Consider the following 24241-nt stretch of genomic DNA (forward strand, 5'->3'; position numbering starts at 1 on the left):
GTTGTGACTTCCTGGTAACTTGAACCCTGTACGGTGTTCCTGTCATTTGTGTTAAAGCTCTGCTGTTGTGTGGTGGTGTGTTTTTTTTTATCCAACAAACTAACTAGATGTTCCTAGCTATAAAGCCCTAAAATAAGGATATAGTTGTTTCAGAACAGAAGGGACACTGAGAAAGAACTAACCCAAGGAGAAGAGAGTATGGTGGCTGTCACAGAGACAAATACAAAGATTTTGTTCATTCATCAAGTGTTTATTGAAGACTTGCTGTCTGACAGGCCAGTGCTGGTTGCTGAGGGGGACACAGAAGCACAGCACAATTCTTGTCTGGAGGAAATGTTGATGTCATAGGGTCATACAAGATAAGCATGTTTGAGAGTTAAATATTAAAAGGACAGAGCAGTAAATACAAAAGGCCAAATGGAAAGCTCCAGAGAACAAGTTGGGTTCAGAGGCTCACAAGACACCATGGTGGGAAGGGTCCAGAGCTGACAGTGGAGGTGACCTCTCAGTTCTGGCCTACTTCAGGCCACACCCTGACTGATGGGCTTCTTGCAGACCCAGTGATAGAGGGTGTTGCAGTTTATGTCATTCCACTTCTGCTGAATATGAACACAATCTTCATCCTGCCCATTGCTGATCCAGTTGTCTGGCTGTTTATCTGACCAAAACCTGGAAGAAGAAGGCTTTATTCTGCTAGATGAAAGAGGCATCATTTCCCCCACTGTGGTATAGGGAGCTGAAGTGACATGGGTCCCTAATCCCCTGGTGGCCCCAGGATGGGAACAAAGCTAGGTCCAGAGTTGCCATGAGGGTGGCTCTACTGAGGTTGTCCTTAGTTATTGAAGATCAAGGGACAGAAGGGTGTCTGCAACTGTAAGCCCCCACCTTCAAATTCACATTCAGATACCTAGTGATGGGGACAGCACCTCTTGAGAGTAGGCTTGTATAGGGTATATAGATTAGCCAAAAAAAAACCCAAATCAGGAAGATCCACTCATAGGCTGCCTGCCAACCCTAGGACCTGCCTTGTGGAGGGGTTGAGGCAAAGGTCACGAATATGCCCATGTGTGCGCGCACACACACCATATATATCACACATACACAAACACATCGCACATACAGCACACACACAACACTAATACTTACTAGGCAGGTATATACACACAGGACTTGGAGTCTCTAACCAGTCTTGCCCAAGATAGTGCCTGGGACAACACCAGACTGTGACTACTCACCCTCTGCTCCTAGAAGAACTGAATGGTGTCCCATCAGTCCAGCGCCAAGAGCCCTCCCTGTCCCTGTCGTTGAGGCCAATCCAATGGTAGGAGGTACTTGTGAACTGGATCAGATATGCCTGTAAATAAAAGGCCACGTTGTTTGACCCTGAGTGAGGAGCTGCTTCTCCCAGTCTTGCGGAAGAGGAGTCAAGGTCATCCCATCCTGGTCCCGGGGCATGCAGTCCACTCCACTGAAGAAGCTGCATCCCTCCGTGCACCTCCCATGGTTCGTCTAGGATCTAGAGCAGGAGCCAGGTCCCCTCCAGGGAAGTTCAGTGTCTCCCATGTTGATTTAATGAGGAGTGTGGCTTTACTGAAACAAAAAGACCTGGCCACAGTTCATTAAGACTCATTTTACAAAATAGCATGTCCTTTGACAGCCATACAAGAGAACTGCAGGGAGAATTACAGGGATGGGAAGTTCTGTAAATTGAATTGTGCCAAACCTACTGTGGTCCTTTGTCAATAACCTTAGTAAATCCTGATAAGTACCTTTGGCAGATGGGCCACCCAGAGACTATAATGCATTTGGTGGTCCTCAAACTCCTATGTGTGTATCTGGCCTTACCAAGAAGGCTGGGTCTATAACTCATGAGCCCTTTACAGTCATTGAATTAACTGATATTAAAATCAAGATTGACAACCAGAAAGGAGGCTGAAGGGCTAAGCAACGGGATGCAGAAGTAAGTTTGTTCCCAACACTTTAAGAGCAGTCACCTGGTGCGACCTCCCTTTGCCTGTCCTCATTGCTGACATCTGTGGGCCCCTGGGTGTCCCCCTCATTCATTGAGGACATTGGGGCTTACTGTTAGTGCTTCTACCTCAGGTTCAAGATGCCATTGGAACTCAATAAATATTTGCTCCCTGACTGACAGAGGTGACATGAAAGTTTCTGCCACGCCTGCTCTGAGAGAGGCAAAGTCAAAGTCCCTTATCCCACACCCACCCCATTGGCACCACCCCAAACCCAAAGTTCTCACCTGCTCCTCTGCAGAGGTCACTGAGGCCAGGTGGGCTCCTTGGGACACACAGGACTGCTCAGCCTCCTGCCAAGATTTCTTGGCAGAAGAAAAGTAATACAAGTTCCTGCCATGGACCTTCCAACCTTGCAGGATAAACTGGAGAAGTTCATCTGGAGCAAAGGTTGGGGAGGAGAGAGAACCGGGGGCTGGCTGTGGATGTCTGAGAGCTGGCCTTCCTGACCTCCCCAGGGGGCAGACCAGGGGGAGTCACAAGCCCATGCAGTGCTTGACGCCAAGTGCCTCAAGGGCAAGGCCTGGGAGGCTGCATCCCCAGCCTACTATCCAATAGGCCAGGAAGCTGCTGCCCAGAACACCTGGCTCCCTCACCCCAGGGATCCTCAGGGCTTTGCAGAGTCCTGCTTTCTGGCTCTACTGTCCTGTTTCCCTACTCATTGCTATCTCCTGGAAGTCCTCTGCACCTCAGTTCCTGCCATCTCCCTGGGGCAGATTTCATAGCCGCTCCATGACATCACTCATTTCCTTGACTTCATCTCCCTGAACTTCAGCTGCCCACACCTAGGACCATACCAAGGACCTTGTCATCACCTGGCCTGCCTGACCTCACAGTTTCAATTAGCTTCTCTCCTGAGCACAAACTCTGATTCTCTCATCTATTTCATGCCCCAGCCATGGCACTCTGCTCCTTCACATCATGTACACCATAGCTCTTTGAGATGGTGCCACAGCAGGCTCCCTTCTTCACCCATTTATTCTTTTGTTCAACATTCATTGTTCAACATCCCTTAACTTCTATGAAGTAGAGATTGTTATACAGAGATCAATAAGACATGATTCTTGCCCTCAAGGACCATACAGTCTAGTCAATAAGACAGGTGTTGGAGATACATTGATTGAAAACTGTGTACATGTTACAAAAGAGGCAGGAATGAGGGCATGGTCTACTTCTCCTATGCTGGATGTGAGGCTTAAGGATGACACCCTAGGTAAGAGTTCACTTGAGCTGAGTCTTCAAAGACTGAAGGAGTTTGCCATGTGATCAGGGCCAAGGAGAACATTCCAGGCAGGGGAAAGAGTGTACGCAATAACACAAAGGTGTGAAAGAGCACGGCATGGCACTTGGTGTGGTCAGTACATGAAGGACAGGAGACAAAGTGGACAGGTTCACCAGCACCAGATCGTACTTCTTTGCGTAGGAGTTTGGGATTTCCCCCTGCGAACAGCAGAATGCCCAAAAGGCCACTGGTTCCTTTCTCTCACATCAGAATGAGCCTATCCTAATCTAGAAAAACTCTCTCAAGGAAGTCCATTAAAAATGTTAGCAGAGGGTTTATATAGAAAATGTAAACATTTTCATGGAAACACCAAATGGTTATTTTCTCATCTTTCTTTTTTTCAACATTTGCCACATTGTCTATAATTAATAGGTAGGTTTTATAATATAAATATTCATGATACATGTTTTTTTAATCTCTCCCTCTACCCTGCCGTCCCCCTCACCTTAGCCTCATCTCTCTCCTCTTCTCAGCCAAGCTCCTTGAATGGCGTGTGCCCCTCATCTTTCATTCGCACCCCACTGACCATGGTCTGGCTTCCAGGCCACACACAACTCTCCACTGAAACTTCATTCCATCGACTTACTAATTGGCCAGAGTCAATGGATGTTTATTGGTTATTTTACCTGGCTTCTCTAAGGCATTTGCCAGGACTAGCCACTCCCTTCTTGAAATTTTGTCCTTCCTTGGCTTCCCTAACTAAACATCTCCTGGTTCTCCACCTGCCTCTAACACTACATTTTCCAGTCTCCTGCAAAAACTCCTTCCCCTCCTTCCCATCTGAAGGCTGACTTCCTGTTTCCATCCTCAGTCTTCTTCTCATGAAGCATTTTATCTCATGCAAACCCCCTAACTTCACTTCCATTACCACAACCAGAACCAACATACCCAAAGCTCCCACATCTATATCTACAGCCAGGAACTCTCTCCTACACTCCAGAGAGCCTGCAGGTTGACATCCCCTCGAATGTCCCTACAGCATCTCCGACTCAGCATGTTCAAATCTTGCTGCTCTTCTGCCTGTTTTTTCCCCATCTCAGCAGCAGAACCATCTAGTCAGCCTCCCTGAAGCCCTACCATAGATACTTGTTTCCTGAAGGATGAAACCCAAGCTCAGAGGCCTTCCTCACCTAGCTGCTATGTCTCCACGTATGCCTACCTTTCTAGCACAGTATCTTTCAAACTACAATTATCAATCCATTAGTGAGTTGGGTCAGGATATTTTTTGTTTTTGTTTTTTTAATAAATTATAAAATATCATATTGCATTCACGCAGTAAAAGTTTTGTTTTCTGAAACATGCATGTGTGTGTATGACACACAGAGTTATACTGGGTCACAATGTAAAATGAATTTCATGCTGTCGTTTGGAAGCCACCATTCTGCCCACTGCCTGCTAGCCTTTCAGCTTGCTCCTCATCAACTGCCCTCTCGGTCACTATCCAGTCACACAGAACTGCTTGAAGTTTCCCAAACCTCATGGTTTCACATCTCCGTGCCTGTGAACCTGCCGCTCTTTTACCCTATTTTCTTGGCAAACACCTACTAGTTTTCCAGGATTCCTTTCAAGGGCCATCCTCTCAACAAAGCATCTTTTGATCTTTCCTCCCCAAAAGATTTCTCCCTCACTCCTTGGAAGATCCCTTCTCTACTTCAGAGGACGCTGGCCCCCAGAAGAATTCTTCTTTCCCTCCCGCCCTCCCCCAGTTCCTAGACTTGCTCCTGACATAACTCTTACAGCCTCTCCTCTCTGCCTCTACACATGCCTTTCAGGTAAGGCTGCTCTACCAGCCTATAAGCTTCAAGGGTGGGCATCACACCTTATTCATCTTTATGCCCCTGACATATAATAGGGCCTCAAAAAATCTTTTCAGATGAATGCATGGATGTTGGGTACTACATTAAATGCTTTATACATGTGAACTCATTTGATCCTCCCTGTGAAGCAAATATTGTCCCCACGTTGCAGATGAGAAAAGTGAAAGTAAGCAACTTGATTTGTGACAGCAGGAAGTCAGATAGAAGACTGTCAGACCCCACTTGTACACACTGTCTTTATACACCCTTAACCATACATAGTTTATTTCCCATGTGTTTGTTTTGTCATTCTGGCCGGTGATAGGCAACCTCAGAGGAGGGACCATGATGCTTGTGCCACCTCTACCACTGCCTGGGCAAATAGAACCTAGTTGGTTGGATGTGGCCCCTTTCCAGAACCTATGCTCCTTCCCAGAGGGATACATGGTAAAGTAAGCAAAAGGCTAAAGGAACAGGAGTCTCCACCCTCCCAAAGACTGTACCTTTCCCAGGCCAACACCTTCCCTCCCACTTACTTTGGGAATTCTGTTGCTGCTCCTGCGAAGCGAAGGCTGCACGGAGGGTCTCCAGGCTACTCTGCACCTCCTGGATTTTCGTAGCTAGTGTTTTAGTGTTCGCCAAATCCCTTTTTAACTGCTGAATCTCAGCATTGGCTCCCTGCAGCTTGCTCTCTAACGTCCGGGTCTTGGGTATTAAGGCCACAGCACCTTTCATTCCTTGTTTTAGGTTTTGTATCTCTCTGCTGTCATTTTTCAGATGATCCTTTAACACCTGAATATTGGAATTTAAGGCATTGGTGTTTTCCAGCTCTGTTTTTAATCCTTGGATCTGAGCGTTTGTCTGTTCCAGACGACTGTTTGCCATTTGGGTCTGAGCAGTGGTCGTTTCCAAACCTCTTTTTAGCAGATGAATCTCATCACCAGCTCTTTCCAAATGACCTCTTAATAGCTGAATCTCAGCAGTGGTGTTGTCTAAACTGCCTTTTATAAGGGTCTGCGTCTGGGAGTTTAGATCATTTGCTTTTTGCAGGCTTCCCTTTAGCTCCTGAATCTCAGCATTGGCTCCCTGCAACTTGCTCTCTAACACCTGTGTCTTGGATTTTAAGGCCACAGCATCTTTCATTCCTCGTTTTAGGTTCTGTATCTCTCTGCTGTCATTTTTCAGATGATCCTTTAACACCTGAATATTGGAATTTAAGGCATTGGTGTTTTCCAGCTCTGTTTTTAATCCTTGGATCTGAGCGTTTGTCTGCTCTAGGCGACCGTTTGCCATTTGGGTCTGAGCAGTGGTCGTTTCCAAACCTCTTTTTAACAGATGAATCTCATCACCAGCTCTTTCCAAATGACCTCTTAATAGCTGGATCTCAGCAGTGGTGTTATCTAAACTGCCTTTTACAAGGGTCTGCATCTGGGAGTTTAGATCATTTGCTTTTTGCAGGCTTCCCTTTAGCTTCTGAATCTCAGCATTGGTTCCTTTCAAACTATTTCTTAAAACCTGATTCTGGGCCCTTAAATCATTGACACTATCCAGATTGCCTCTTAAAACAAGTATCTGAGCATTAGCACCTTTTAAACTACTGTTTGTCAACTGGGCCTGGGCATTTGCCACTTTCAGTCCTGCCTTCAATGCCTGAATTTCAGTGTTGGTATTTTCTAAGCCTCTGCTTAACATGTGGAGCTCAAGGCTGGTGTTTTCTAAACTAGTTTTTAGGAAACTCTGGGTCTGGGAATTTAAAGCATTTGCCTTTTCCAGATCTCCCTTCTGTCTCTGGATCTCAGCACTGGCCCCCTCTAAGGAACTCTTTAAAATCTGGGTCTGGATGCTCAAGGTACTGGCATCCTTTAGAGCGCCTTTTACCACCTGGATGTCAGCACTGGCATTTTTCAGATGACCACCGAGCATCTGGATCTGAGAACTGACATTATCCACTCTGCACATCAACATCTGGATCTCCATGCTCCATGTGCTGGAATTCTCCACATGGTCTTTAAACATCTGGATGGCCTCTTGCAATTCTGCCACCCTGCCAAGGTGGTAGAGATCTGGAGGGAGGAGATGAAGAAGGCAGCCAAAGAGGCCCATTACGTAGGGTAGCATTAATTATATGAGCCAGCTAGAGTGTTTCTAAAATCTCCAGGGGGAATGTCTACGACACAGCCCTAAGTGCTTCTCAAGCAGCCTGCTGCTCACTATAGCCACTGAGACCCTGGGCATGGGCCACCTGAGAATGTGAGCCAAAAAAAGAAATAAATAAAGGGCTATCCTACATGAAATGAGGGGCAGAAGGATTAAAATACTTGCCTACTGTAAACTAGCTGCCATCAAGAGTCATGCTGGTAAGCCTTGGATGGTTTTGTCATTGTAATTGAACTTGAGAGCAATTGATTATATCATTCAGAGCTGTTGACGTTTGATTCCATTAAAATTGCACAGTTAAAATGGTCATTACAAAGAGTGACTAGATTAACAGCTGAAGGAGACAGCCAGACAGTAGATTCCTGAAAGTCTTGAAGAGACTGCCTAAGGTCAGACAGGGTCAACATCTGACATCATCAGAGGCAGATCCAGAAAGAAAAAACAGCGATCTCCTACCATAGAAGTTCACACCACAAAGTCAGGAAATCAACACAGATCAATTTAAGAAGCAGAAGCAAAAAAGAAGAGTCTCACAAATAATGGGAAGACAAAGAAACACCCTTTCCCCTGCCCCCATCAAAGGGAAAGGAGGAATCCCCAGAAAGAGAACTAAATAAAATAGAGGCAAGTAAACTATCAGATATTGATTTCCAAACAACAGTTCTAAGGAAGTTCAGTGAGCTCAGAGAGAATTACAAAAAACTACAGGGAAACTATGAGGAACTTACTGCAAACTATATCAGCATGAAAAAAGACATAGAAACTATCAATAAGAAACAAGAGGAAATGAAGAATACAACTTCTGAATTGAGGAACACAGTAGAAGGAATCAAAATCAGGCTTGATGAAGCTGAGGATAAGATCACTCAGCTGTACGAAAAGGTAGAAAAAGCTCCAGAAAAAGCGAGAAAATGAAAAAAGACTCAAAAAACACCAAGAGGCATTTAGGGAAATGCGGGACAACCTGAAACATAATCATATCCATAAAATAGAGATACCAGAGGGAGAAGAAGAGGAACAAGGGATAGAAAACCTGTTTGAAAAAGTAATGTTGGAAAACTTCCCTAATTGGAGGAGAGAAAAAGCCACACAAGTCCAGGAAGCACAGAGGGTCCCATTCAAGAGGAACCCAATGAGGTCCAGTCCAAGACACATCATCACTAAAATGGCAAATATCAAAGACAAACAGAGAATCCTAAAGGAAACAAGAGAGAAAGAAGTAGTAACACATAAGGGAGCCCCGTATGGCTAGCTGACTTCTCAACAGAAACACTGCAAGCCAGAAGGGAGTGGCAAGAAATATTCCAAGTCATGAAAAGCAAAGGCCTGCAACCAAGACTGCTCTACTCAGCAAGACTCTCAATTCAAATGGAAGGTGAAATAAGGGGTTTCCCTGACAAAAGAAGGCTAAAAGAATACATCTCCACCAAACCAGCACTGCAAAATATGCTAAAGGGACTGCTTTAAGATGAAGTAAAAGAGTCTCTGAGTACCCAGTTCTTTTTATAGTCAGCAATACTTGATATTACCAATATTTGTAATACTTATTAATCTGATTATGACAATGATGTGTTATTTTAATTGTTACTTTATTATTTGTTGAAACTAAACCTATTTTTGTATAATTCTTGCCTATTTCTATTATTTTTAAAAAGCTTTAAATGACTTTTTGGTATTCTTTAGCCATTTTTTTATTAAATGTTTGTAGAATTTTTGCCCTAAAACAACAACAAAAAAACCTATTTACCCTTTTTTAGATGTGTTGCAAATACTTTCCTATTCTAAGACTTGTCCTTTAACTTTTTCATATGTATGTTACTATATAGTCTTAAATGTTTAATATAGTCATATTGTCAATATTTTACTTTATAGCTTTTGGGTTTGAATATTTTACTTCAGTGTAAGAAAAATATTATTTTGTATTTTCTCTGAAAACTCCTTTGATTTTACATATTGATTTTTAACTCACCTGAATATTTTTTATATAATGTGTGAAATAGAGCTCTATATTTGTTTTATTTCAAGTAATAGTGGTCCATGCACCTTATTTGTTGAATAAGCCTTATTTTCCCCATTGATTTGAAATATCAATTTAATCATACATTACATTGTTAGACAGATATATACATTTGTCTCTAGAATGCCCATTATATTTCACTGATCTACTTGATTATTTCTGTGCTGGTGACATTTGTTTTAGTTGCTGAGACTTTATAATGGATTTAAATTTTATAATATTTCGTAATGGATCTTGACATTTAAAAAATAAATAAAATCAATCTGCATATTAACAAAAAGAAGAAAGAAAGAAGGAACTCCTACCTTTTGTGACATCAAGGATGGAACTGGAGAATATTATGCTAAATGAAATAAGCCAGTCGGTGAAAGACAAATACCATATGATCTCACCTATAAGTGAAATCTACTCAACGAAATAAACTAACAAACAAAATAAACCACAGGCATGGAAACATGGAGCAGACTGAAAGTGACCAGAGGGGATGGGGAAGGACAATGATGGAAAGAAGGAGAAGGGACTAGACAAAGAACATGTATGAATGGCCCATGGACATGGACAGCAGAGTGGGAACTGACTGTGGGAGAGGGGGGGCGGAGTGGGATGGGTGGAAGGGGGCAAAGGGGGAAAAACTGAGACAACTATAATAGAATAAACATGACTTAAAAATAAAAATACTATGAGAATGGTCATTACAAAAAAGAAACTTGGTATGAATAAAGCCCATATTTATTCCTATGCTATATTTCTACCAAGCATGAACACTTTGACTCACCCTTGTTACTTCCTAAAAACACATAGACCACAAATAAAGGAATTTTCTGACCACAAATTCCATGGGAAAAAGAAACAGAAACAAACAAACAAACAAAAAATGGCACTTGAAGAGGAAGCACTCTGTTCATTCCATAGGGCTTAGTGGAGGCCCTCCAGGTGATCCTAGACCCTGGAGCTAAAATGGCCTTTCAAAGGGCTGACAGACTCAGTGTTACGAAGGACAAGGGTCTCTATAGAACAGTTTGAGGATATGAGACACCTGAGCAAAAGGTCACTTGGTCCCTAGGGTCATTCAAGGAAACTCTGTAGTCTCTTTTATCTCCATGATCTTCCCCACCAAACCCACCTGCAGCTGCCTCTGGTCTTACTGGCCCCCTTTGCTCTTGAGCTAAGACCTAATCTTAGACATTTATGGTTTTTAGCTACTGATTCCAACCTCTCTCAGAAAAAGAAAGAAAAATCCAAGTAGGCAGGAACTCTTTCTGAAAGATTCCTGCCTTATTCTTCATGCCCTCCCTAGGTAGGTGTGTGAGGCCTCTATGCTGAGGTAAGGCCAGGCAGGCCAGGTGGCTTTGAAGATGCAGGAAGTCTAGTCAAACATTCTGCCTTGTAAAGATAAACACATAGATCAATGGAACAAATTAGGGAAGGCAGAAATAGACCCACACATATATGAACAATTGATGTCAATGAAGATACAAAAGCAATTTGTAGAGAAACAATAATCTTTTCACTAAATGGTGCTGAAACAATTGTATGTCCACATGTGAAAAAAAAATAAATCTCGTATACAAAATTTAACTTAAAATTAATCATAGATGTAAATATAAAACCCAAAATTATAAAATTTCCAGAAGGAAACATAGGAGAATGTGTTTGTGACCTAAGAATAAAGACAGATTCCTCAGATATGAGACCAAAAACACAATCCATAAAAGAAAAAAATTGATAAGTTAGACTTCATCAAAATTTACATCTTGTTAAGAGAATGAAAAGACAAGCCATGGGCTGAGAGAAAATATTTGCAAATCATATGACTACTAAAGGACAAAAAAAAAGTACATACTATATTATTCCTTTTATATAAAACTCTAGAAAAAGCCAAGTGATCTATATCACAGCAAGTAGATGGGTGGTTGTCTAGGGATGAAGGGCAGAGGGGAAAGGGAAGGAAGACAAAGGGCACAAGTAAACTTTTGGGGGAGGAAGATGAATATGTTCATCATCTTGATTGTGGTGATGTTTTCACAGGTATGTACCTATGTCAAAGATATTAGCGTGTACACTTTAAGTGTGTACTTTATTATATGTCAATTATACCTCAATAAAGTAGTTTTCTAAAAAAAAAATTGTGCCTTTCTGTGAGGATAGTAAAACTCAATCAAGGGCATGGGAGTATTGGGGGAGAGGCTCATACTAGGGTCTGGGCACCCGCATGCTCCAGCTCCCTCCCACCTGCCCCACTGTGGCTACTCACCCTCAGGTTCCACGGGGAACTGCCCAGTAGTGTTGTCTCCTGGAAACTCTTGGGAGTAGGCATAAGATGCCAGCGCAGGCCTTGGTTTCTGTAGGACTGAGACACCCCATTCTTGGGTCAACACAATCGCTCAGCATTGAGCCTGGGGAACAGGCTGCCCCACCCCAAATCAGGGTTCCAGAAGGAGGGAGATTGACACCGGGTACCGCTCAGGGTTTCCCTCATAGGTCTCTGCTCTTGGGAGGCTCCCCTTGGTCAGTGGCCTTTATGCAGGAAAGAAGGGGAGTCAGTGAGATTCAGATTACCTAGGAGCTTACCCACAACAAAGAGAGCCATAAGAGAGATGACAATGGTCACGACCAAAAATGCCAGGGTGGCTTGAAGAAGCCTTTGTTTCTTGGGGGCAGTAGGAGTCGCTGCCGAGGAGTCCGGGCCTGTGGGGGAGATGCCAGTGTCCTGGAGGAGCGTGCGGGCTAGACAGAGTCTAGCCTGTGCTGAGTCTCCTGGCCTGTCTGATGGGGACCAGAACACCTGCCACACTTACCATGGAGAAGGAAAATGAATCCCTTTAAATAGTTCACCAGAGCTCACCAGGAAACGTGGTAGAAACACAAAGACTGGACAAAGTGTGCAAGGCACACAGAACCTGGCCCAGGCAAGGACGACAAACCACAACAGAGGTGTGGTTTGAAGAAGAGAGGAGGGAGGAAGGGAAGGATGGAAGGAGAGAAGCAGGGACGGAGCAGGAACCCTGGCCTCTGAGTCCCAGGGCCAGTCTTGCTCAAGTATCCTGACCAGAGCAAGACTCACAGCCCTGTGGGACAGCTACCTCCTCCACAAACTGACAGGGGTCAGTCCTGGAGACTCCCTCTGCTGGGGTCAGAAAGCCCCCTGTTGGTGTCCTAAGAAGGTCTGTGCCTGGGAGTCTGGGGGCTGTAGAGCCATACCAACCTGGAGCCCCTGAGACCCCATGGAGTCAGTCCAGTGTGCAGAGATGGGATTCAAAATCAGGCCCCTCTGAATTCAAAGTTCACCCTTACTCTTGCCAGCCTGCCATCCTCAAGCAAAGGGTCTTGGGAGATTTCATGCAAAGACTGGGGGTAAGCCCCGGGCTCTCTGTCCTCGCCCCACCCACCTTCTGCCTTTGCCTGATTGTTCTGGAGGGTGAGACAACGCTACAGGAGCTCTGGCCTGCCAAGGAGGGCCTGAGAAAAATGGTGGAGGGCTGGGAGACAAGAAGGCCAGTCCCTGACTGAGGATGGGCTGGGCCCCCAGTTTTCTCACCGTGGCGGTGCAGGGAGACAACCTGGTTGTCTGTGCAGAAGTAGACCTTGTCGCCTTTCATTTCTACTTCCTTCATTCTCCAAAGCTGCTCCTCGCCTTGGCCCCTGAAGGGTTGCACTCTGGGCCAGTAGTGGTGGGAGGAAAGCTGAGGTACCCTGGACTTTTATGCTCTTGAGTAGGTCCTGACCACACGTAAGCTCTGCCTCCCTCCCCTGCTGACTCTGCAGAAGCACTCCAGTAAGGTCCCTCCCCCCAGGCACCCCGGCGCCGTTCTGCCCAGGCCCTATCTTCTTCCTCTTCCCATCAGCCCCAGCCCTCCCCTGTCCCCAGCCCATCACCCCAACGTCTGCACTCCAGCAGAGCCCCCAGACACTAGCCTTTGGCCCAAAATCACACACGCTTTCACCAGCAACTCAGGAGGAGGTCAGAGGTTCCTTCTCAGCTTTGCAGAAGAAAATCCTGGGACCCATGGCTGATCTAATCCTAGCCTCACACCCTCTCAGGGTCTCACTGCCCACTCAGGACCTCACAACTAGCATGGCAGGAAAAAGTCTATGGTAGAATAAAAACTATGCCTGTTGCTGTGGACCTAGAATAGTAAGACAGGGACGTGAGGCATCCCACTGGGGCTGTGTGAGCCTGCAGTCCCCATCCCTCTAGGGGAGTGACCAGCTAAACCATCAATATTCCCACAGGCTGGTCAAAACACCTCTCCCAAAGTCAATTCTGCGGATACTAGCAGATTCCTGTTCATGGGACAGAGCTCCCAAAACCCATAAATTTTCCTGAGTAATAGGAGTGTTTTTTGTTATTCATAACAAGCCCCTGTCGATTACACTTGAGTTTCTGCTAATAAAGTGACTCAAGGTGGACCCCTAGAAAGCTTCAGGATGGGAGCTGGTCCCAGAAAGACCAAACTCTCACCTTTCCAGCCCTACCCCATCCCCTGACCTCCAGGTAGGAGAGGGGGCCTGGAGATCTAGTTCTAAAAGCTCATGAACAACGAGAGAGTTTTGAGGAGCTTTCAAACAGCTTCCTGTTGGTGAACACATCCACATGCCAAGAGTGTCCTGTACCCCAGCTCCACGGGGACAGAGGCACTTGTGACCACACTCTACGTGCCTCTTCCTCTGCTTGTATCCTTTATCATAACCTGTAATAGTAACTATAGTGTTTTCCTGAGTTCTGTGAGTCATTCTAGTGAATTATTGAACATGAGAGGGGTCACGGGAGCCCCCAGATTTTCAGTCAGCTGGGCAGAAGTGTGAGTTTCATAGAGACCCCATACGGAGTTGGCGTCTGAGATTGCATTGGTCTTGTGGGACTGAACCCTTAACGTGTGGGGCCTGTGCTAACTCCTGGAGTTAATGTCAGAATTAAACTGAATTGTAGGACACACCGCTGGTGCCAGAGAATTGGCTGGCAATTAGTGTCAGAAGTGATGTCAGAAAACACCTAATAGGACCCACCTTGATTCAGTATCTCATCTCTAGCTGATGAGCCCCTGAGTTGATCAAGTTGAAACAAATTCAAAAGGACTGACGGATAAGCCAATGGTTTAAATGAAGCTTAGAACTTCCAGGAGGAAAGAATACTGCTTCAGGGGGTTCTTGCTGTTTGTGGACTTAGACTAAGAAACAGGGAAGTGAGGAGTCCCACTGGAGCTATGTGAGCCCAAAGTCCCCTTCCCCCGCGGGGAGTGACCGACTAAACAGAATCAATATTCCCACAAGCTGGACAAGGCACCTCTCCCAAAGTCAGTTCTGAGGATAATAGCAGATTCTCCTTCCTCGATCCCCCATTACATCAGATAATCTTATCAAAATAGGTCATGTTTTCTTTAACCCTTAAATATCAAATTACATATTTGTCCCCCTATCTCGTCAGCAACCCATTTACAAGATGTCAGTTACAACCTTGCAAATGGCTTGTTCTGCACTCATTGTGCTGCTTTTTCCTATTTTCTCCTTCAGTTTCTGCATCCTGTTCCCATGGCTTTTCCTGAAATCCCTGGAGTCAGCCTCCCATAGGTGCCCTGAGCGCTGAGAAGCCTGCAGCCCAGTCCAGTGGTGGGTCAGCCACACTGAGAGCGCTTCCTCCTGAGGCCGGGCCAGGGGAGCAGCTGCAGCCCAAAGCCTGTGTCACGGATGGCCACTGTCAGCTCGGCCAGCAACTAGCTGAGTACACAGCTGATCTGCAGGGTGAGGACGCCCAGTTCCTGATGCTATGGCTTTGAGTGTGTGTGTGTGTGTGTGTGTGTGTGTGTGTGTGTGTGTGTGTGTAACGCAGAGCCACCATCAGTTGGCCTCTTACCTCCTGGCCATGAAAGCAGACCTGAGAGGAAAGGACGCAGGAGGAAAGTGAGGGCATCCGTTGCTAGAGAAGTCAACAGCTCTGCCTGAGACCCCAGAGCATCCGCCACACCCCTTTCCCTCTGCCTGGACGGGGAGCTGCTGGAGGAACCTCCCCAGAGGCTCATTAGAGGTCCAGGGGTGGTGGAAGAAGAGAAAGAGCATGTCTTGGTTTCTATTTCCCCACACATGGGACGGGCACAGGCCAGGCCCACTGAGAAGCTTCTTCCTCCTAGGACCTGAGAAGCTGAGGGAGCCTCAGAGCAGAACTTTGGGGATCCCTTGCTCAGCTGGAAGGGTGGAGTCTAGGCCAGGAGAAGGCCACAGTCCTCCAGACATGGTGGCCTCAGAGGTGTGATCAGCAGGACTCCTCTAGCACCTCCTTCCCTGGCCCCATTCCCCCCGGCTCCAGGCTCCCAGCTCCTACTTCTCCCACCTGCCAGCAGGAAAGAAATGTCAGGAGGCTGCTACATCTTTGACGAGGGGTGTCTCTGTTCTCTGGCCAGAAAAAAATCAAATGGACATTTTATACATTAATATCAGAGCCTGTCATCAGCCAGGGCCTCTTATGCCTTGGGTTTTTTTTTTTCCTGTCCTTACTAAAGGGTACAGGGCCATGCTCCTGGACATGCAGACCCCTAGCTTCAGGCACCCCAGAAGATTTTCAATCATCCATATAAACCTCTAACAACACAGAGTGGACAGCTGTCTTCCAGACAGTGGCCAGGTCCAGCAGTTAGTCTTCTAATGGTTCTCCCTGCCTGTGGTCTTGCCTCCCTCAAGTCCTGTCACCATATTGCAGGCATAATGGTCTTTCTCAAAAACCAGTTAGGCAGGCACACATTATATTACCTACGTCTCTCAGCCAAGAAGAAGCAACACCACCCAATGTCGGTGGCAACCACATCTCGGTTTCTAATACCATTCTCAAAAAACCAAATAAAAAACAAAACAGGCTTTATTGGAGAAGTGCCTGATTCTAGGACTGGGACAGAAAATCTACAAAATCTACAAAAGTGCCTGGAGTATCTTGTCCTTTCAAAAAGTAAAGAGGTGCTTTAAAAAAATGATGAAAATATGTCAAAAGGACACAGGAACCAAATGAAATAGATCTCAATGGCCAAAGCTGGAAGAACTTGATCAATAAAATATAAATAGCATTATAGGATTATAACCCAAAGTATACAATCTGTGAATTTATACTAATATAAATACATACATAATAAGTAAATAAATAAATCTCCCATGCAGAAAAATTCCAAATAATTTCTGTAGATGCCTCATCCTTAAAAAAGTAGAGCGCAACTTTTACTCCTTAAGGGTGGGCAGGACACAGTGACTGCTATGGTGTGAAGGTCTGCGTCCCCCTCCAAATGTATATGCTGAAATCCTAGCCCTCAATATGATAGTATAGGAAATGGGGCCTAGGGGAGGTGATGAGGTCACGAGGATGGCATCTCATGAAAGGGGTTCGTGCCTTCATAAAGAGGGCCCCAGAGAACTTGCTTGCCCCTTCCACCATGTGAGGACACAACAGGAAGCCTACATCCTGGAAGACAGCCCACTGCATCAAAGAAAAATGTCCCCTCTGTACAACCCTATGGAGCAGTGGGCCACTCTGCTGAGCCCACCTCTGTGCTTCCACTCTGCCCACTTCCTGTCTGGCGCTGCCTGGATTCCTGCCTCAGCCACTGGGCTGGGATTTGAACCCAATCCCTGTGAACAGGGTCTCTGGGGAGAGTGGGAAACCTGAGGCGTCTCCACCTTGAGAGTAAAGCCAGAGAACAGAAGACGGCCCCGTGAACACCTGAGAGGAAAGACCGCCGAGAAAGTCATGGCACTTTAGACCTCATTCTCCTTCACTTTGGTAAAACCAGAGATAGACACTGCTCTTACTCTGTGGCATTTCCAGAGCTAGAATTCCCCTGAGGATAGTCCAAAATTTCACGTCTAGCAAAGCAGATGGCCTTTCCTGCACATTCCTCTCTACCCCCAGGAACAAAACGTGCACACAGAGGGGGACTTCACCCAGGCAGCATTTTATTCTAAGGAAGGTTGGCATGAACTCACAGGTACTGAGGGCCACTTCCTCTGCTCAAGGCAAGGGAAGGGAGGGAATGCAGGAGAAAGGGGAGGTGCAGGGCGATGAGGCAGAGGGGCTGGGCCTCAGAGTTTACCGAGCAGATGCTGGTCCAGCTCTAAAAGGAACAGTTTCCAGGTCAGCCCCTGATCTGAACGAGCTGAGCCTGTCCCAGGAAAGAAGGGGTTCAGAACTCAGACGATGTGGATGAAGAGGATGATGGGCACTTGGTATGGACAGGATCTCCAAGAGCAGACCTCTTCCCAGAGAACATGACCATCTAAGCAGGCGACTAGGAATTTGGGGGATCAGCAGGAAAAGTGCTGAGTATCAGTATCAGGAGAGTTGCTTGAGTGTCTGAGCAACTTTCATGTGATAAAACTGAGGCTTCTGTGAAGGGACTCAATTATTCTTCTAATGGTTCTCCTTGCCTCTAGGCTTACCTCCCTGAAGTCCAGTCACCATATTGTAGGCATAATGCCTCCCTAAAAAACAATTTGGTATGCACACATACATTACCTAGCTCAGCCAAGGGGAAGCAACAGCACCCCAGTAGCAATGGCACCCAGATTTGGCAAAACCCCAGGGTGTTGCCCCAGATTATGGGTCCTGATCCATCTTAATAAGGCAGTTTGATCCTCTCCACCATCCCCTCCCATTTTAACCTACGGTCTTCTTTCCATTCCAGCTGCCTCCGTGAGACTGCAGAACTTCCAGCTAAGGCAGGCAGATGCCAGATGCCTTTGAGACAATTTTGAAGCAAGGGAAATTAAGGTGCGAAGTCTCCTTGGAGTATAGAGGATGAGGTGGCACTTCCTTGACTTTGACACACACTGAAGCTCAAAGTGCCAAGTACGGGGCCAGTCCTGTCATGGTTGTGATGGGATGTAGGGACGTTTACAGATGAAAAGGAACTTATTGTCACAGGAAGCATCATTCCATGACTGAAGTGAGGACGTCTTTATATTGACACAGTGCTCATTGTTCCCAGTATTGTTGGGCTCACCTGGAATCCAGAACCTACCAAAGGGGAGGAGGGGTAGAGAAAAACTTATTTCCAATGAAGAAATGAGTAACTTCAATCCCAGTTTTGGTCCTAGGTGGTAATGTCACAAGTTTTTGAACCCAGGCCTGAGAGAAAGGGAATTGGTAAACTGTCAGCCTCTAAGCCTGCAGTCATTCCCAAATTAGGTATGCACACATGCATTACTTAGCTCAGCCAAGAAGAAGCAGCAACAGCCCAATAGCAGTGGCACCCAGACCTTTGCAAAACCCCAAGATGTTGCCGGCCCATCTCTCTCAAGGCTCTACGCAAACGCACAGTGCTGACACCTAGACTCAGGCCAAGCCTCCCGCCTAAGCTGGCTAGGCAGCCATGCTGCTAAACCCCAGAGGTTCCAGAGAGGCCACAGATTTGTCCCCAACCCCACAGCCAATTAGTGGAAGAGGTGAGCTGGATTTTGGTTCAGTTTCCTGCCACCCATGATCAGGGAAGAATCACAAATTCTGTGGTCTGGGGGAAATGTCACCGCGCCCTTCTGCTCTGCACCTGACCCAGACACGTCGGTCAGGCTGGGAAGAGGGGCTCTGGGGAGCTTACTTCATACTCTGGACCTTGTCAAATGGAGTGTCATCCACCCAGTACCAGTCCCCCTCGCTCCCTGCTTTGGTCAGGCCGATCCAGTGGAAGATTTCCCCTGCTGTCCGGTACAGAAACTCCTGCAGGGAAGACAGAATGAGCAGACAATGCCATCACTCAGTTGGAGCATCTGTCACTCTGGGTGTCCTTTGCCTGTCCTCAGTGACAGCCTCTGAACCCACAGACACACTATGCACGCTGACCTTTCTCAAGCTTCTTTCTGTCCCTGCCCAGAGCCCAGAGCCCACCTTCCAAATTCTGATTTGTCTCTGCCCTGCAACTAACAGACTCAGGACTCAGGCCTCTCTACCGTCAGGAAGCAGGTGCTGGAGCATAAGAAAAAATTAGCTAAACCCAGAGCAGGAAGCCCAAGAGAATGGCCCAAATAATAATATGTAAATTTAGTGAGCACTTAATATGTACAAGAAACTATACATTTATACCTCCCTTACTTTTTTTTTTTTGAGGCAGATTCTATCGCTACTTGTGTTTCCGCTGGGACTAGCTAGAGGCAGGGTTGGGGCTTGGCTCTGCCCCCAGAGCCCATGCTCTTACCTGCCCTGCTAGCACACCTCCCAGGTAGAAGGGGCTTGTTCAGGGCGCTGCCTCACCAGGTAGGAAACCTTTTGGGTTGTGTAGTGTTATTAATGCTGTTTACAATTATTTCTGTTTTCTGGGCACCCAGGAAGATGGTACCTCCCTGCTCTCTTCGAAGCTGGGAGTATGTGTCATTTGCTTCACAAATGAAATGTGAGTAGAGGAGATATCTGTTATTTCCAGGCAGAGACAACGCACAATTGGTCATGTTTCCTTTTTCTGCCTTAGCAATTATGGAGACATACATGAAACAAAGTCTCCTTAGGCCTATATCCTTGAGTAACCACGATGAGCAAAACCCTTTATTATTCCTTGTTAAATACATAGTATAAGTGAGAAGTAATCCTTCATTGTTAGGTCATTGATATTTGGGAATTTTTGTCACTGCCCATCCTACCTAATACAGCTATTATATAGCTCCTTCCTAGAGCCCGTAGAAACAGCACTCACCTGTTCGCTCTCTGAGGTCACTGAGGTCAGCTGTGAATTCCTGGACGTGCAGAACTGTTGGGCGCTGTACCAGGTCTTTGGGACACGGGAAAAGTAATAGAAGTTCCCCCTGAAGTACTTCCAGCCTTGTGAAACCACCTGCAGGATGTCATCTGGGGAACAAGGGGAAAGGTGAGCACTGCTGCTCCTGTGTCCTCTGAGCACCGACTGGGCGGGAGCACTTGAGTGGGACCCCAGAGGCAGCAGGGGACGGGGCTGGGCTCTGGGGCCCTTAGGGACACTCTCTCAGATCCTGAAAGTCTGAGTGAGATTAGTAGAGTCCGTTGGCTCAGAGAGGAGAGAGTGAGATGGATCAGGAGTCTGTCTCTTATGAGAAAGAAGCAACTCTTCACTGGCGATCACAAGTGGCTGAGACCCTGGGCTCTGGGTAAGAAACTTAATGAAAAATGGCTGGGTTTGGGCCAGGACACAGACTCCCTAGTGCTTTTATATTCTGTGCCTTTGTGTGTGAGCCAAAGCTGGTTCCTGGTCCTTTTTCTCCTGAAAAGCCCCTAGGTCCTCCCCAACCCCGATGCTGAGCCCTCTCTTTCCAGCTTTCCAGCCATGCCTGCCCTGCTCCTCTTCCACCTCCCTCCGCACACACCAGACGGTGGCCTCATGCCTGAGACCGGCAAGGTCCCGTGAGCCGCTTGCAACATCCTTTTCTGAGTCACTTACTTTGCTGTGTGAGCAACTTGTTGATATTCTCCAAACTGCTCTGGAGTCCACGGACCTTTGTGTTTAAAGCACTGGCTTTATCCAAATCTCTTTTTAACTCTGGGATTTGAGCGTTTAAATTATAGACGTCCTCCCAACTTCTTGTTAATATCTGGATCTGTGCATTGGCTTCCTTCACACCAGTTTCCAACTTCTGGATCTGAGAATGCACATGCTCCAGGCTGGCATTCACCATCTGGACCTGAATGCCAGCTGCCTTCACGCTGCCTCTATTCCTCTTAATTTCAGAACTCAGGCTGCTGATGTTGTCCACACGACCTTTCAGCAACTGGGCATTGGCCTGTACATCTGACACTGTGCCCATAAACCAGGGATCTGGATTTGAGAAAGTAAAGAAGTCAGTCAAGGGGATCCCTAGGGATGGAAGTAGGGGTGTTATTAGAGTGATAAAAGCTAGGGAAGGGGAGGGGACAGGCTCAAGCTTCCCAAAGACCCAACCCACTGTTGCCTACCCCACATTCATTCATAATCTATGTAATTATTCAACATGTGATGGCACCTACCATGTACCAGGAACTCTGATAGATGCAGGTAATGCAAAGATTGAGAAACACAGGCTCTCTATTAGAGGACCTCATAGGCAAACAGAAGCAGGGGTTAGAACCCAGTCCTAAATTTTCTTTGCCTGTTCAGGGCCCATTTGGTAAAGGGGTGCCCTCAATCACCTCTTTGGCACCCTCCCCACATCCGTCTGGTCCTGTCACTTGATTCCCAGCCTTCTCCTTTCAGAGCCCCCTGCAGTGACAGTCCGTGAGGGCCGCACCACAAGCTGCATGTGACCGCGGGGGAGCCAACCACGCAGACTTCTAATCTGGAAGTGGCTTCTCCAGAGAACACAGAAAAGGAGAATTACGAAACCATTTCTCCTTTTCCCTTGTCCCTACCACTGTCACACTCTGATCAGGACACAAGTTTGGCATCAGAGAGGAGACCAAAATTAAACCAAGGAGGTTCCAAGCAGAAGAGACCCTGCTCAGAGAAGTCTCCAAGTCTGAGATCAAATATGTTCCAAAGCCAGGAAGGGAGGAGCCTTCTGCAGAGCTGCTGGAAGATGAAGGCCCTGCCGGCACCAGAGGCCACGGGCCTCAGCAAGCCTGGGAGAAGGAGAAATGTAGTCACAAGTCCAGCAAAGAAGTAGGAAGACTCCCTTGACTTGATCTTCACGGGAACAGGAGAATGAAGAGAGCACGGAGGGCCTCGGTGAGGGGAGGAACCATGGAGACTTGTTGGCTTCTTGGCCAAGTTCTCCATTAGTCAGTTGGAGCTGAAGGTAGAGTTGGGACTCCATCCCTTGTGAGGCCGGGAAACATCTCACTCACTGTTAGGGGCTGCCCACAAGGCTCTGGATCAAAGGGATGCAGAGCTCAGAGAGGGAGGAGAAAAATGACACAGGATAAAGAAATAGGCAAATGTTTCCTGGGAACAAAAGAATGCATCTTAGAGCGCAAGCATGCAAGTGCTGATCTCATTCAGAAAAACCTCCCCAGAGCTGGGAAAGACAGAGCAGCAGCTCATTTTACCAAGGACGGAGACCCTGTGACTGCACGAGGGAAGAGGCAAATGAAACGAGGCAAATGAGAAAGCCCCTGGCGGGAGAGACTGCTGGAAAGCAGGAAAGAGAGGGTGTGGATGCTGAGGGAGCTGGCTGGCTCTGGAGAAAGTCCCGGCTCAGACGATAAGCCAGAGGACTCACAGAGACTGGCCTGCAGCAGAACGGAGGCCAGCAGGACCAGCGTCAGGATAATGACCGCAGCGCGGACTGTGCAAGGCTTCCTCGGAACCAGAGACGAACCCATCTTGGGAGGAGGATCTGTTGGAAGAAGCAGAGAATATTTGTTGAAGCACCAGCACATGGAGGGTTTGGGCACAGAGCACTGAGCAGGCTCTGAGCAGGGACTGGTGCTTGCCTCGGGGCCAGAGGGAGATGTTCTGTTTATCTACGGTGAAGTGCGCATCTGGGACCTCGCTCTCCGCAGCCTTCATCCTGCGCACTCACCCGGACAGCACAGGTGCTTCTGGCTGGCTGCCTCCCCAAGGAACTTTTATCTAGAAGAAAAGGGAAGTGAGTCCCACAAAAAGTCATCATGTAATCCCCAAGTTCCACGTTTCTGACTTAGACACCATGCGTGTTCTAAGCCACAGCTCCATGCTCTCCTCAAATGTCTGAGCTTTCCGGAAGAGTCCACTTGTCTCCTTCTTTAGAGATGCTCTCTTTGGAGGGTCTGTGACATGAACACTTTAACCATCTTGTCCCAAGGCTATCCTACTTCTTTAATTCCCTCATCCCTCATCCACCCTCCCATCCATTTATTCCACAAATACATACTGACTGCCTTCCAAATACCAGGCACTGCACTGGCACTGGGTCACAAAGGGGAATAAATCACAGTCTATGCACTCAAGCACCTCACAGTCTGAAAGGACAGACAGACCTGAGCAAATAAATTAAAATACAAGGTGATGATTATAACAATATAAGAATATGCACAGTTGAAAGGAAGTGCAGAGAATGGAGTAATGATAAAAAAAGGTCCAGGTAGAGCAATTAGCATATTTAAAAATATAGGAGCATAATACAGCATGGAGTGCTTGGCAAACTGTAAGTAGTTTGGTGGTGTTGGAGTATGAAGCCTATTACAGGAGTTGGAAGGACGTGGGGCTAAAGAGCCACCTGAGGTCAGATCCTTTTAGATCGTGTTAACAAACTTGAACTCTGGATTATGGGTGGTAAGGAGCCAATGAAGGACTTCAGGATGGAGAGAGACAAGGACAGGACATTATAGAAAGATCACTCTGATCATGCTGAGAAGCATAGATTAGGTTATGGAAAGCATGGAATCAGGGAGACCAGTAAGGAAACCACTGCAATAATTCCTAGTTTGTTATTAAGGCATCTTAAATGATACATACCCCTTTATAAAATGGGGCTTGGACATGCAAAATTTCAATGTAAGACTTGGATTCTCTTCCTTGGTTCCTGTGCTTGTGAGCTTCTTAAACTGGGGAGGCTCGGCAACATCAGACCAGAAACTGCTCATTCATGTGTAGGAGTTCCACAGCACAGAGAGGAGCTGATTTGGGGCTCAATGAAGGACTAAGGCTGATTTCTCCTGGGCAACTTTTCACGTTTTGAGGTCTCCCAAATCTGAGAAACATTGTATATAACAGATTCTAAACAAATATTTCTTGGGAGGTAGCAAACAGACGAAGGAAGAGAGGAAGGGAAAGAGGGAAGGAAAAAGAAAAGGAAGTCAGTCCAGATAACTGGATAGATAGATGGATGGATGGGTGGAAGTCTAATGAATAGATAGATGATGAATGGATGATCAAGGGTTGGATGGATGAGTGGAGAGATGAATGGATGGATGAATGACTGGGTGGGTAGATGAATGGGTGGGTGGATGGATGTACCTATTCATTGATTATGTTCCAATCAATAGATGTATACATGAAAGATAAGTGAATGGAAGAATTGGGGGCTGATTCCTCAAGTCTGAAACCTATAGTCTGCGGACTGGGATCTGTAT

General features: G+C 46.6%; 2 protein-coding genes across 4 annotated transcripts; both read right to left on the reverse strand.

Moving 5' to 3' along the window:
- Window positions 1–248: 248 nt before the first annotated feature.
- Window positions 249–12994, reverse strand: CLEC4F (C-type lectin domain family 4 member F). 3 transcript variants are annotated; one of them, XM_054586932.1, is made up of 7 exons: window positions 12821–12994; window positions 11854–11970; window positions 11537–11632; window positions 5645–7171; window positions 2258–2409; window positions 1236–1354; window positions 249–669 (listed from the first exon to the last, which is right to left on the reverse strand). In XM_054586932.1, exons 1-7 carry the CDS (start codon window positions 12894–12896, stop codon window positions 522–524), a joined length of 2235 nt encoding a protein of 744 aa, XP_054442907.1. In that variant the 5' UTR covers window positions 12897–12994; the 3' UTR covers window positions 249–521. The 3 variants fall into 3 exon arrangements, with proteins under 3 accessions (XP_054442907.1, XP_054442908.1, XP_054442909.1); XM_054586933.1 differs by lacking the exon at window positions 11854–11970; XM_054586934.1 differs by lacking the exons at window positions 11537–11632; window positions 11854–11970.
- A 5118-nt stretch (window positions 12995–18112) lies between these two features.
- On the reverse strand, window positions 18113–22697 carry CD207 (CD207 molecule). The gene is made up of 6 exons (XM_054586936.1): window positions 22622–22697; window positions 22408–22524; window positions 20655–21029; window positions 19938–20089; window positions 18852–18970; window positions 18113–18271 (listed from the first exon to the last, which is right to left on the reverse strand). The coding sequence occupies exons 1-6, from the start codon at window positions 22695–22697 to the stop codon at window positions 18121–18123; spliced, it is 990 nt and encodes a 329-aa protein (XP_054442911.1). The 3' UTR covers window positions 18113–18120.
- Between the last annotated feature and the right edge of the window lie 1544 nt (window positions 22698–24241).

The sequence above is a fragment of the Pteronotus mesoamericanus genome, unplaced genomic scaffold, assembly GCF_021234165.1.
Source record: "Pteronotus mesoamericanus isolate MK-2021 breed Mesoamerican mustached bat unplaced genomic scaffold, CSHL_Meso_final contig_98, whole genome shotgun sequence".
Taxonomy (NCBI): Eukaryota; Metazoa; Chordata; class Mammalia; order Chiroptera; family Mormoopidae; genus Pteronotus; species Pteronotus mesoamericanus.

What these genes read in the sequence shown, in the direction of transcription:
- CLEC4F (XM_054586932.1), bottom strand. Translation starts at nt 12,896, where the DNA reads ATGAAGGAAGTAGAAATGAAAGGCGACAAGGTCTACTTCTGCACAGAC. An exon ending in TGTCTCCCTGCACCGCCACG is followed by an intron (nt 11,971 to 12,820) that starts GTGAGAAAACTG and finishes TCTCCCCCACAG; the next exon opens with GCCCGGACTCCTCGGCAGCG. An exon ending in GCAGCAACAGAATTCCCAAA is followed by an intron (nt 2,410 to 5,644) that starts GTAAGTGGGAGG and finishes CCTTTGCTCCAG; the next exon opens with ATGAACTTCTCCAGTTTATC.
- CD207 (XM_054586936.1), bottom strand. Translation starts at nt 22,697, where the DNA reads ATGAAGGCTGCGGAGAGCGAGGTCCCAGATGCGCACTTCACCGTAGAT. An exon ending in TCTGCTGCAGGCCAGTCTCT is followed by an intron (nt 21,030 to 22,407) that starts GTGAGTCCTCTG and finishes TCTCAAATCCAG; the next exon opens with ATCCCTGGTTTATGGGCACA. An exon ending in CAAGTTGCTCACACAGCAAA is followed by an intron (nt 20,090 to 20,654) that starts GTAAGTGACTCA and finishes CTTGTTCCCCAG; the next exon opens with ATGACATCCTGCAGGTGGTT.